Raw genomic sequence first — 14,022 nt, 5'->3', positions numbered from 1 at the left:
AAAAGGGACAGAACATAAACGTGTCATTAAAAGAAAATTATCTCAGACAATGAAATACTTTAGGTACAATGCCTGAAGCTGAGTAAGATTATTAAAAAGAACAATACTTAGCTAAGCTAATTGCCATCTGACAAACATAATGCAAGGTGACAGTTACTGCTCAGCTGACATTATATCAAAGTGAACAAGCAGGACAGTAGATAAATAAAATCATGATTATGCTTGGAAAAGCTACATCTATATAGATTACTAACATTATGATTTTATTAAATGAATAATTTGATAGGGTTTCAAAATTATCACAATTAAAATTTATGGTCCACTTCCTCCCCAAAAAACGAGCCACTAAACACTAAAAACTAAACAAGATAAGAGTAACATCTGGGAAAGCAAAAGCAAAAGTGTTTGACACAGTCTTATTCCAAAATAATAAGAACAGTAAATTTAAGGTAGCAAAGCAATCTGCTTAAAGGAAAACATAAAATACTTCAGCAAAAGGTCAAGTGACATAATTCCAAATCAAACCCATCTTTATTCAATTGAAAATATCCATCTCTAAAGCTAGATTATTTTGTCTTAAAATTAGAGTTTAGGAAATTTACAATTAGGAAAAAAAGCTAAGGTACAAAAAGTGAATCAAAATATCTTATTTTTAATATGATCCCTGAACCTGTACATATTTATCAGCAATTTCACTATTTTTCACTCTCTGAGACTATTTCAACAGCTAATGCCAACTACAGACCCTCTTTCCTAATCCATCCAATTTCCTAGTGCAATCCAGTTCCTAAATTTTATCCTGACTCCACCCCCACTCAAAATCATTCAGCTGAGGGCCTACTGTTACATACAGACCGGCCAAGCACTAGAAGTGCCCATGAGAGACCGTGCCCATGAGAGACCCTTCCCCGGGGAGGGGAGGGAAGGAGAGGAGATAAGATAAGGGGAAGAGGAAGGAGGAGGGGAAAGGAAAGGAGAAAGGGTAAGGAAAGAAGGAAGTCAGGAGGAGAGGTACAAAGAAAGAAAATAACACTTGACAATTTTTCATCTTATCCATACTGTAAAATGGTTTTACGTAACTAAAATTGGTCTTCAGGAACTCTATAAATTTATCAAACTTAGACTTCACATGGACTCATATAAAGAATATTATAAAAGCCCTCAAGAGCTGCTAGACCATTTAATCTCCTTATATATGACAATATCAAAACCTAAAAATCAATTCTGTTGTATAAAAATCTTGAGTATTCAAGATTACACATAATCCCCTGTCAAGTCTCTGTAACCATGATAAAAATGTAAAAACATAAACTAATAAGGGTACATTTTAACATCTGAATCACCAGATACAAACACATTATTGGCATTTTAGTAATTAATCTATAACAAACTAGTATAAACCTAGGATCATCAAGTTAAAAACATCTGATAATTAACACCATTATGAATTTTATATAGTCAGATCTAGTCTAAAATTTCACATACGTCCTCGGTGATTCAAAGACACTACATAAAAGAGACTCTAATTCATACCATTAATAAGGCATTTATTTTTGAGTTGAAAAAAAAAACTGAACTACAGTTTAATTACCACAGACCTAACTATAAAACCTAAAACTAAAAACTTATACAAGTGAACAGGACAAAATCTTTATGACCTTGTATAAGGTAAAGAGTTTGTAAATATGACACCAAAAGCACAATACATAAAAGAAAAAAAAAAAAATCAATGAAGTGGACTATATTTCTGCTCTTTAAAAGACACCATTAGGGGCCGGCCCTGTGGCTTAGCGGTTGGGTACGTGAGCTCCGCTGCTGGCAGCCTGGGTTCGGATCCCAGGCGCGCGCCGACACACCGCTTCTCCGGCCATGCTGGGGCTGCGTCCCACATGCAGCAACTAGAAGGATGTGCAACTATAGCATGCAACCATCTACTGGGGCTTTGTGGAAAAAAAGGAGGAGGATTGGCAATGGATGTTGGCTCGGAGCCAGTCTTCCTGAGCAAAAAGAGGAGGATTAGCACGGATGTTAGCTCAGGGCTGATCTTCCTCACACACAAAAAAATAAATAAATAAAACTGTTTAAAAAAAAAAAAAAAAAGGTGTGTGGGGAGAAGCAAAACATTTAAACAGACATTTCTCCAAAGAAAATAAACAGGTAGCAAATAAGCAAATGAGATGATATTCTACCATCACTAGTCATCAGAGAAATGCCAAAGACACATGAGAAACTATTATACACTATTAGAATGGCTAAATAAAAAAAAAAAAAACACAATGACAGTACCAAGTGCTAACAAGTATGCAGAGAAACTGGGGGTGCAAAACTGTATCGCCATGCTAGGGCCGCATCCCACACGCAGCAACTAGAAGGATGTGCAACTACAGCATGCAACCATCTACTTTGGAAAACAATTTGGCAGTTTCTTATAAAGTTAAACATTCACTTACCATACAACCCAGCAATCCTACTCCCTAGGTATTTACTCAAATGAAATGAAAACCTGTGCTCACACAACAGTCTGTGTGTGAGTGCTTCAGCAGTTTTATTCATAATCACCCAAAACTGTAAATAATCCAAATGTCCCTCAACTGGGAAAGGGATAAACAAATTGTGGTACATCCATACAATAGGATACTACTCAGTAATAAAAAGGAACAAAATAACAAAACATGCAACAACATGGATAAATCCCAAATGCACTGGGCCAAAAAGCCAGACCCAAAGGGCTACATACCATATGCTTCCATTTACACGATATTCTTACAAAAGATCAAGAGGTTGCCAAGGGCTATGAAGGAAGAATTGACTACAAAGAGGGCATGGAAGAAAATCTACGGATGATGGGACTGTTCTACACCTTGATTGTAGTTGTGGTTATATGTGTATTCATTTGTCAAAACTCACAGAAATATACACTAAAAAGGGTGAATTTTACTGTACATAAATTATACCTTAACAAAAAGAAAAAAAAAGTACTTGGTGCTTCAAAGACACTGTATAAAAGAGGTTATACTGATATAAATTGTTAGTAAGGCATTTACTTTGCTTTTTGTTAAAAAAAACTATAATTATTCAGTCACACAACAAATGTTTATTCAGTGCAGACTACGAACCAGCACCTGTTATTAAATTACAATTCAATTACTCAAATATTGGCTCTCAGGTGGGGTGATTTGTCCTTTCTGGGCCTACAACAGATTTCAAGATGTATTCTTCACTCCACTGACACAGGAGCATAACAAGATTCCTATATTTAACTTGCTAGTCTGGCCTATCAGAGTTGCATGCAGATCAAAGAACAGCTCGTGTTGACCTCTACCCACTGGAGACAGCTTTTCTTAAAAAGTGCTACTATAGAAGCTATCTCATAAAACACTATCCAAAATCCACTTAAAAATGGATTTTTAAAATGTCTTTTAAAACATTTAAACATCTGCTTATAGCAGCAGAGCTGAATATATATTCTATGAAGTACTTTACTGACAAGCTAAGGTGATGTGTGTCCAAACATACTTTTTTTTTTTTTTCCTGCTGAGGACAATTTGCCCTGAGCTAACATCTGTGCCAATCTTCCTCTTTTTGCTTGAGGGAGATTAGCCCTGAGCTAACATCTGTATCAATCTTCCTCTATTTTGTACGTAGGACACCACCACAGCATGGCCACCAATGAGCAGTGTAGGTCTGTGCCTGGGAACTGAACCCGGGCCGCCGAAGCGGAGAGCACCGAACTTAACCACTAGGCCATGGGGCCGGCCCCAAACATACATTTTTATAATAGATAAAAACTTGTTCACTAACTAGCATCACTGTTAACTGTGCAAATATATTTTGTGGCAATTTTTCTCCTTCCCTATCAAAACAGATTTTAGGTTGCAATTTTAAAACACTAAAACACCAGTCAACCTCAAGTAACAAGTAAAACTGAAATTCTTAAAAAGTCCATTTTATATTTGCTTCCAATGCTGCTATAATAAGCAGCAGATTCTGTTATAATAGACTTATAGAGACTTTCAAACTGTTACAGCAAATATTTTCTAGAAAATATACCTTAGAATTATTGTCATAGACTTTCTGTAACAAACAAAATTGTCATAGACTTAACCTGTAACAAACAATATTTCTAAGGACAACTTCTCAAAACTGTATAGAAGATGGCTCCAGGGCCGGACCGGTGGTGCAAGCGGTTAAGTGCGTGCGCTCTGCTGCAGTGGCCTGGAGTTCACCGGTTCGGATCCTGGGCGCGCACTGACACACTGCTTGGCAAGCCACGTTGCAGCAGCGTCCCATATAAAGTGGAGGAAGATGGGCATGGATGTTAGCCCAGAGCCAGTCTTCCTCAGCAAAAAGAAAAAAAGAGGAGGATTGGCAGATGTTAGCATAGGGCTGATCTCCTCACAAAAAAAAAAAAAAGAAGATGGCTCCATACTAAATTCACAAATGTCTAATAAATGAAATTCAAGAAATAAAAATATGTATATTTGTGCTACTTTATTAGAAAAATGCATGGGAAACTTTACACAGATTTCCTCAGGAAATTCTACTCTTGGTCACATGCCATTTTCTAGGTTAGTACCTTATTCTTCAGATTTTTTTTTTTATACAAAGCCCAAATAAACAAAAACAAAGCCAGAGTTCCAGGTAAGAGAAGAGTCGGATGATTGGATGTGCCTGCCAAGGAATAAGCCAATACTCACCTGTAGGGGGAGTGGAAGAAACAACAGGGGGAGTTGGAGAAGTGAAGCCATCAGCAAGGGTCTGGGCACCCCCAGCGGCAGTGTCTGGGGCAGTGGAGGAAGGGACGGTAGCAGGAACAGGAGGGGCAGGGGCAGATGCAGAAGTAGCAGGAAGGGGAGGAGTACCAGCAGAGCCAGCAGGGGCTGAGGGAAAGAGGAGTAAGAGGTAGCATTAATGAGGCTGTCCCATTAGGCAGGATGAGAAAAGGCATTAGAGAACTTACTGTTAGATATTCAGTGCTTATCACTAACCAAAGAAGAGTGTTAAAAAAAAAAAAAAAAAGAATAAAGCTTATGTTAAAGGATTGTTAGGTTTGCAGCAAATAATTCAAGATGCTCAGGGTAATGTATGGTTTTTAAATTCATTAAAAGCATTCCTTTTTACCTGATAGCCACTAGAAAACAACAGTATTCCATTCTGAATTACACAAATCAGAAAATAAAGATATATTCCAGACATAAATATCTTATCAGGTAAAAAAGAATTTAGAAAAATGCAAATCTCTCTTTTTCATGATTTTTAAAAAGGTATTATCTATTTGTTATTATGATAAGTAAATTAATATTCTATCCTTATGTCTTTTGTGTCATGCTTTTAAAACTAAATTTTAACTGTGTGTCCTCAACAAGCACATTTTTCTGTTTCACAGAAAAGAGGGTAGCATTTCATCCAGTATTAAGTGCCAACAGTCAACTAAATTTAACTGTTAAAACTATTTTTCTATTTGTCCAAGCCTTTTGTTACCAATCTGATTCTCACAGAGTCCGCAGTGCGTCCAAAGGCATGCACTGTCCTAACACTAGCAGGAATTAAACACATAACTCATACCAAGATGGCACCGGAAACCTCAAAGCACCAACTGAGCCACAGCATCAAAGACATGAGACCAAATAACAGAGACGTGTGTGACCATAAACTTACAAATCACTTGGTTAAAAATAACAAACGCACAAAGATTTTCCAACATTTATGGAGTCCTAAAGGAAAAAAAAATCCTGATTATGAAGAAAGCCCACTGTAATTAAATCAGAAATTAAATTCAAATTCAGGAAGGACAAGTGAAGATGAAGCACCTTTAGTGTTTTACCTGGAAAGACACTGGGAGGAGAGGGCGTCGGAACAGCAATGGGAACACCCACACTCCCACTTCCACTGTTCTCCCGACTGCTGCTCCGACTGCTCGGGTGGCTTCCTCCACTGCTCCCACTGCTGCTACAGAAGGAAGAGCCCCAAAACATGAGTATTGATATACAGTAAGATGACACCAACACTTCCCAAAATTATCTACAAAAAGATAATTCAAAAGCCCTCCACTTCAAATAGGAATTTCTTAATAAAGTAGGCGAAAAAGCTGGGTTCAAGAAACTTGTTTTGACCACATTTTAATAAGCATGTATTAAAGAAATTAAGAAGAAAAAATTCTCTATAAATATAAGTGACAAAGGATGGGGCTCAACACATAAGAATAATACTACTTTCTTTTACTCCAGTTTAATGCTTGTCTGAAGAAATGTCTTTTATAATAAAAACAGAGTTTTCCTAAACAGATTATTTGATTAATTTTATTTGTAATGATATCTTGATATACTATCCCATATTAATGTTTTATTGTGTATAGTTTTTCATCTGTAAAGTTCCACCAAAAAACAACTTGAAATTTCCCACATCTGGTCCATAACTTTTTTTCAGGTCAACTATAACTATTAATCTTGTGGAGAAGTTTGCACTGTGAGATGTCTGTTCTTCAACTTCCTGACTGCTCAAAGTTGCATGAGAACATGAGGAGAGAGAGGTGGAATCAGATGAGGTTTGGGAGAGTAGAGTGAGGAAAAGAACTTAGTGCTTGGAAAATGAGAGAAATTTAACTAAAGTTATCTGAACAAATCATGGTGCTACGACCATCACGTTTTGCACTGAGGTAGAGAAAATACCTGTAAGTTCGATTTCTTTGATTCACAGAAGCTGTCCTCACAGGGCTCTGCTGCGAGGGAGCCATATTACGGGTTGGGCTAGGTACGTAATCATTTGGTACCACTGGAGGACGCACTGGCTCCAGTGTGCGATAGGGGGAGTGCCGCCTACAAAAAGAAGAGCGTATGTATCGTGTGATTAGCAAGTCTCGGCACAATAAATTCAGAGTTGCCAGTAGTGAAATACAATTTGTACTCAGAAATAGGAAAATGTGTTTTAAAATAACCCAGCTACCAATTTCAGTCTTTCCTTAAGTATCACTTCTCCACCATTAGGGTTTTGAGGAGTATTGTTACTTTTTAGTCTCCAACCTCATTTCCCTGTGCTAATGCAATTTTGTTCATTCGTTCTGAGAGCACGAAGATTCTCCCACCAGGTAAGCCAATGTTTCCCAGACTGTCTTGTCTTAGGTGAGTTCAAATTATTTTAGTAGCACGTCAAAGTCTTCCAGCTGCACTGCATGAATGCACTAATCATCTTCCTCACCCCTCTCTCCCTAACCAAGGATATTCAAAGATAGGGTAAATAACCTAGAATTTGGCTCCACAACCCTCACACTGATGAGCAACAGCAACCATAAAAATTCATTTCCCTTTCTATATAATAAATACATACAAATTAAACTATACCCAATACAAAGAAATCCACAATTTAATCTCATCTCCTTCCATTCTCACTTCACATCCTCCTCAACTTTCACCTTGATATCTCTTACCTTTTACCCTCCTCAGAGTTCAACATTCAAAAGGGAGAGAAAAAAAAAAGACCACCTAAGTCTACCTTATTTACTTTGAACTGTGAAGTACAAAACAGACTGGATTTTATTAACATATTTCCCTCTTTTTCTCCAGATTTCCTTTTACAGAAAGAAAATGAGAAGAGTAAGAAAGGAAATATGATAGGAAGTAGGATGTACACTAGAACATTAGCGATTATTAAATTAATTCTCACCTCTAAGTTTCCAAATTTTTTATGACAATGATAAATACTCAACTGACGTGAAACTGACATTTGTAGATGAGATTCTGCTCTTTAAAAGAATAAAAATTGGGATCTCAAGATGTGAAAATTAAAAAGCTTTCTTTTCCTGAGATGATGTTGCTCCCTTAACTTATGTATTTCTTATTAATTCACTTCCCAAAAAGCTCCCAAGGTTCCTTCAAACACTGCTCTCCTGGGCTACTCGAATTTCAGCTCATTGATTTCAGACGATATCACTTTGCAATGACCCCATCCACTCTACTACCCTCAAAATCTCTTTGCATAAATACATATATACTTTAATAATTAAAAATAAATAAGGGGCACTAGATGAGATATTGGGTCAAAGGAAGAAAAAAGAATGTAGAAATTTGGATTGAAAATACTGAAAAGAAGTTTAGGCATCTCTGAAATTATGATGTAACTATAAATACCATAAAATACGAAACTGATTTATTTCTAAACATCTGATTTCCAGACAATTTTTCCCAGACAATAAAAATGTTCTGTTTCATCCAAGAAAAAAACCTTTGCTGATTGAGAACTAGACAGTGAAGGCAATGATAAAGACAAGGTAAAAAATAAGAGGCAGGGCCGGCCCCGTGGCTTAGCGGTTAAGTGCGCGCACTCTGCTGCTGGCGGCCCGGGTTCGGATCCTGGGCGCGCACCCACGCACTGCTTCTCCGGCCATGCTGAGGCCGTGTCCCACATACAGCAACTAGAAGGATGTGCAGCTATGACATGCAACTATCTACTGGGGCTTTGGGGGTGAAAAAATAAATAAATAAAATCTTTAAAAAAAAAAAGAGGCAGAGGAACAAAATATGGTGGCTAGGCAAAGACGTGCGAGAAAGCCAGGCTGTGACCATCAACCAGCTTGTGGGGCTCAGCGACTCTGGTCGCCAAGGATCCTCAGAACCCTTGCTAATACACAAGAAAAACAAATACTGGTATATGAGTAAATCTTCAAAATTTGAGAGTAACAGAAAATTTTATTTTACTAGAGACTACAGTGGGTTATCTTGCTAACAATCTTGATTCAAAACCTAACAAAATCCATTAGATACTATACATGCTAGAAACGTAGGTATTCCACAGGAAAATAAAACAAATACTTCCTCTTGATCTGACTCTACTCTTATCCCTGCACAATTATACCCTACCGTGTCAATAAAATAAAATAAAATCTTATTGTATCTACTAGATTCTTTCCTCTCTAATCTAAGCAGACTTTTTTTTGCCCACCCCAAATAAAATCATCTTATTCCTGACTGGAACTCATTTTTATTCTTTTGTTTCCAACTGTCCTAACTATAATTCCTCTTCCAACATTATCCTCCTTTATATCTCAACTCATCTTTGTCCTGTCCTGATCCCTAGGCTTGATTAGGTTTTTTGTTGTTGTTGTTTTTGGTGAGGGGGCCAAAAACCAGACTGTCAATTAAAAACTTTTAAGCATATATTATAAAGCCAATGGTTGTCAAAGCATTTTGTCTGTGTCTTAGACATTTTTTAAAAATCCAATTTGTCATACGGTAACTCTGAAAAGTTGAGAGCAGACAAATATTACCCCCTTTTACAGATGAAAAAATTGAATTGCTAAGAGGCTGACTACGCAAGACCAGAGAGCTGTAGCAGAGCTGAACCACCATTTTAGTCATCCGGCTTCTGGGCTATACTGTGCCCACTTGATCACAAACCTCGATCACAATAAACCAAGTTTTTATATTATGATGCTATAGGAGAAAAAAGTCAAGCTTTTCCATTAATTGACCATTTCTGCCAAAAGTCAAAGCTGGAGCCCAATTCTGCAGACTGAATTAAAGCTCAATACTCTCATGACAATGCAAGATATACAGAATTTTATAATCTACACCATGTTCTTCACAGTCTGAGTAAGAACAGTCAACTGTAATGTGAAAGACTAAAAATTTTCTGAAAATAGGAATTAGAGTGCAATTTATAATAAACCATGAACTTGGGCTACAATTTTACCTCAAATTTAAAATTCATTAGAAAAATAATTTCTACACAAAATCTTTTTAAAGTATAAAGATGCTTCCCAAGAAAAGGAAAAGTTACACACAAGAAAGATGATCTTAGGAAGAAAACGTTCTCTTTTCAAATATTAAAAATTAGTTTAAATATATGTAGTGTTTAGTTTTCACACAACACTACATGAAATGGTTTTCAATCATTACATAGTTACATACTCACCCAAGAGTCCCTTTCCCTGACATAGGGGGACTGGGGGGTTTCTGAGTTGGAGGTGTTGTACGCGGCAGCCCACCCATCTTCATATTCTGGGTACTCACCTAAAAAAATTTTGAGGAAAACTCAACTTGCATGCAGTGAAACAAAGTGGCACTTTTGGGAAATAATATTACTCTATGCAACAAAGGAGGGGAAGGTTTAAATAGAAAAAAAAATTAGAGGCCATGCATTTCATACGCAATTTCTAATCTACTATTATTCTACAGTTGTACTCAAAGGACTCGTCCTAACGTGAGATTTTCAAATGATTATAAACTTGTATACAAAGACTTTATTTGCCATTAGGCCATCACACCAACAGATCACTGGTTAGACTATTTAATACTACAGTCAATTGAAATTGAATACGATAACTATAAAAACTTTAGTTTTATTAAGAGTAACTGAATCACAAACAATAATGCCTTTAAGCACTTCCTTGTTTTTTAGATAGCAAATATATAATAAAAAACAAAATACATGTTTCCCAAATAAAATATGCAACTACAGTTTTGAACCATTATAACTAGAGAATATAAAATAAAGTTAAATCATACGATATACAGAAAAAATTTTAGGTTTTTAAATTATGGATCGGCCTTACAATTCAGGTTTCTTTAATGTTCTCTTAAAGCAATCACCTACCTGAAAACTGCCAGCAGTTAAGGCATGTTCCTAACCATCTGAACCAGAAAGTTAGGGATGAGGTATCCCACTTAGCTATGAGCAGTACAGGGGCCACTGGCAATGTCCTAGTTCCAGTGGGAATGAGACCCACTCAGGCCCAAAATGAAGATTATTCAGGCATGGGAAAGATGGAACATACTCCTAAGGCTTCAGACCTAGGCCATGACTCCTCACTATTCTATCCCCAACTGAAAATGCAAGTGTGGGAAAGTTGGGTAATCTGGGAACAAGGGGTGCTACCAAACGAGTATGTCAGTACTTACACAGAAAGCCCTAGAAACCTGGATATCTTAAGGAGCTAAGAGAAGTCATTCACAAATATAGTTCAAATGCAATCTGAAGTTGTTTGAGATTACCAATGGGTAAGAGTTGATGTTTACCATATAGGTTCATACTTGACCCTATTTTAAGCCCCTCATATTTTGGATTGCCAAACACTTCACAAAGGATCTTAACTTTTCTAATAAGAAAATGTCTAGAGTATCCAAATTATACTTGTAAAATGAAACTGCAAGACATTACACCACTAAAATCAGAATACATTTATAATTGTAAATGCAAAATATAAATTTTAAGAAAACATATCATAATTGTATACAGAGTATTGAAGCTATCAAAATTAGGTCTGGCTTAAATGGAATTTTAAAAATTCTAAAACACTATTTGTTATCTGAATAGGCAAGAAATAATATATCAAGAAACAAACTCTTCAGATGAATAGCCCAGTGAACAAGTTGCGTGTGATGTTAAAAGGATCTTTAATGACAAATGATACCTTTGAAATATCAATATTTTTAAAGTGAAGCCATTTATCTGTAATCCTTTTGCTGTTGCTTTTAAACAATAAATACAAAACAAACTGGTTATCAAGTAAGAATAAAGATTAACTTATCCTTGCTCTCTCCCCCTCATTAATAAGCAGAGGGTATACTAATCACATCTAAAATGGAAATCCCAGAAGTTTTAAAAAAATTAATCCACATTTGGGGAAAATTTTAGGAGTCATATGACAAAATAACCAACAGCTTTTAAAACTGTAAATCTTCATTCATGATACCAGCAGATTCTTTAAAGTAGTAACCAAAGTCCTTTAAGCTCAACCTTAAACAACATAAAACCCAAAGTTACTTTAAGTGATGAAGGAGAAGTAGGTGAACCAAACACTAAACTACATCAATTTGCTAGAAACAGGAAGGAAAAGGAACAGGGATAGAAAAAGAATAAAAGAGAATTTTATTCTATACATGGAATAGCTAAAATACTTGAAAACAGTTTTGATTTGTTTAAGGTTTTGATATGTAAGGTGTTTTTGTTTAAATTGCAGTATCTTCTATAAGTCTTTTAATCTACCCCCAAAATAATATAAAATAAACAATCCATAAATTAAAATCCGGTGGATATTTCTACACATAAAACTTGATACATTTTATGATCAAATGATTGTATTTGCTTGGTTAACGGGATTGGATTAACCAATGAGATTTGGATGAGTAACAAATCACTTAGAAAACCAGAGAGTCCCTGTAGAATGTCCAAGTAATGTATAATTTTACACTTCACTGATACTGTACTTACTATCTTTATATTAAGTTAAAAGAGTTTTCAATATTTCTTCAAGGTCGCTTTCCTTTGTGAAAAATGCTTCACTGCTAAGTAAAACACTGAATATGCCATGCAGAGTATAAATACTGCCATCTAATTTGAGGAGAGGGGAGACAAGAGGAATAACTGCCAAACAAAACTTAACTTCTTTACCATAAGTGGAATCTGTACTATAATTAAAGTTAAAAAACTATATTTCAAATCTAAAATAATTTGGTAAAAAAGTACTTACTGGATAGCCATCATGGTTCCAAAAACTATTCTGAGAGAAGTTTATAGAGGGAAACAATATTTCCTGACAAGCAGCAAACACATGACTAAATTGCATGTATGGTGAAGGGGAACTTAGCTAGAGAGAGAGAATGTGTGAGAGAGAGAGAGAGTGTGTGTGTGTGTGTGCACACCATAAACGCAGGACAAAGAAAACAAAGCAACACCGCACCCACTTCATAACAGCAATTCCACATGAAACTTTTAAAAAAACTGCAAACCTAAGCAGAACTATCGCCTGCATATAAACGTGTAGTTAGTAGTTCTGAATCATGAGTGGGAATGCTCATTATACTTTTCAAAGTTTTATTTGGGAACTGGAATGAAACTTTGGTGGCTGACTGCAAGAATAATTCAATTACATGGGTATTTTTTAATTCCATAAAGAGGAAAGTCATCATTGAGAGCTAAGTGAGGCAGGTATTAGGCACAGGGAAGAACAATAGGAAAGGTCCCTTTTTTCCCCCTACCAGAGATAAACCCTCAAAACAGGAGAAATATTTCATTTAGGTGATGACGGTTAATTTATGGCCACAGCACAAATACTTTCCCACTGGTTTGTGATTAAGGAATGCAGATAATACTGGAGGTAGGAACAGTTCCTTTATAATCAAAGAGTGGCTTCAGAGATCTCTACAACTAGCACCAACCATCAGGCCAGTTATTATGCCTTAATATTGTTTCTACAGTGCGCCTATGTTTCCTGCTCTATCCTTTTTTGGTACATTCACTATCTCGTTGAACCTTGATATATAATGTAATGTCCATTACAAATCTCAGTGTTTTCCAGGACTCTGTGAACTTCAGTATTTTTTATAAAGCTGGCCAGCCACGTATCTCTAGTTCACAGAGCATATCACTTCTGCTACAAAGAATTGTCTCCCACTGACAGATGCCCTGCTGCAATGTAACAGCGGCAGACACATTCTAAAATGATACCTGTGGTACATCCCTCATTTGTCAACCACCCACCACCTGCCAAACTTCTAGGTACAAGGGTAAAGGAATGTGAAAAATAAGGTGGACACCAGGGATACAAAGGTCTATAAGATGATTTCTCTGCTTTTAGGGAACTTACACTACTATGGAAGAAATAAGACTCATATGTTTAAAACATATGAGTTTAAAACATATGAAGACTCATATGTTTAAAAAAAAATGTCTACAAATTATATAGAAATCCCCCAAAAAGAAATATCAATGTGAAAAGGAATAGCTACAGAACATTTTATAGTGAAAAACCTGAGCTGGAGTGTTAACAGATTTACAGAGAACAGGACTAAAACACACCAAGAGAAGAGGAGTAGTATGTATAGGCTGTGTCTGGTGGAGTTAGGAGGACGTGCAGAAGCTGTGGCCAAGCACCTTTGCGCCTTCATTCAATGTCCAGTATTGTTCCCCGTTAGTCCCATCCAGTACACGATTCTTTGGCTTCCTAGAGATCTCTATCCCTCTCCTCAGAGAATATGTGTTCCTACTTCAGTTCTCAGGGCTAGCAGGAACAGGACCAGGAGATCCTCT

At 36.4% G+C, this 14,022-nt stretch overlaps 1 protein-coding gene across 8 annotated transcripts in view; it reads right to left on the bottom strand.

Annotated features, from left to right (window-relative positions):
* ABI2 (abl interactor 2) overlaps positions 1 to 14,022 on the bottom strand; it is a 121,945-nt gene that overhangs the window by 25,545 nt on the left and 82,378 nt on the right. For 4 of the 8 annotated variants that reach the window (XM_087435680.1, XM_004426816.3, XM_087435677.1 and 1 more), the window contains 3 exons: positions 9,907 to 10,004; positions 6,669 to 6,815; positions 5,825 to 5,949 (listed from right to left, as the gene is read on the bottom strand). In XM_087435680.1, the coding sequence (XP_087291806.1) occupies positions 5,825 to 5,949; positions 6,669 to 6,815; positions 9,907 to 10,004 (370 nt within the window). Of the gene's footprint in view, positions 1 to 4,697; positions 4,881 to 5,824; positions 5,950 to 6,668; positions 6,816 to 9,906; positions 10,005 to 14,022 lie in introns of all 8 variants that reach the window. The other 4 variants (XM_087435682.1, XM_004426815.3, XM_087435678.1 and 1 more) reach the window with 2 other exon arrangements.

This window comes from Ceratotherium simum, chromosome 9, assembly GCF_057802395.1.
Source record: "Ceratotherium simum simum isolate JZ-2026a chromosome 9, ASM5780239v1, whole genome shotgun sequence".
Lineage (NCBI taxonomy): Eukaryota > Metazoa > Chordata > Mammalia > Perissodactyla > Rhinocerotidae > Ceratotherium > Ceratotherium simum.
This window is presented reverse-complemented; position numbering and strand designations above follow the sequence as displayed.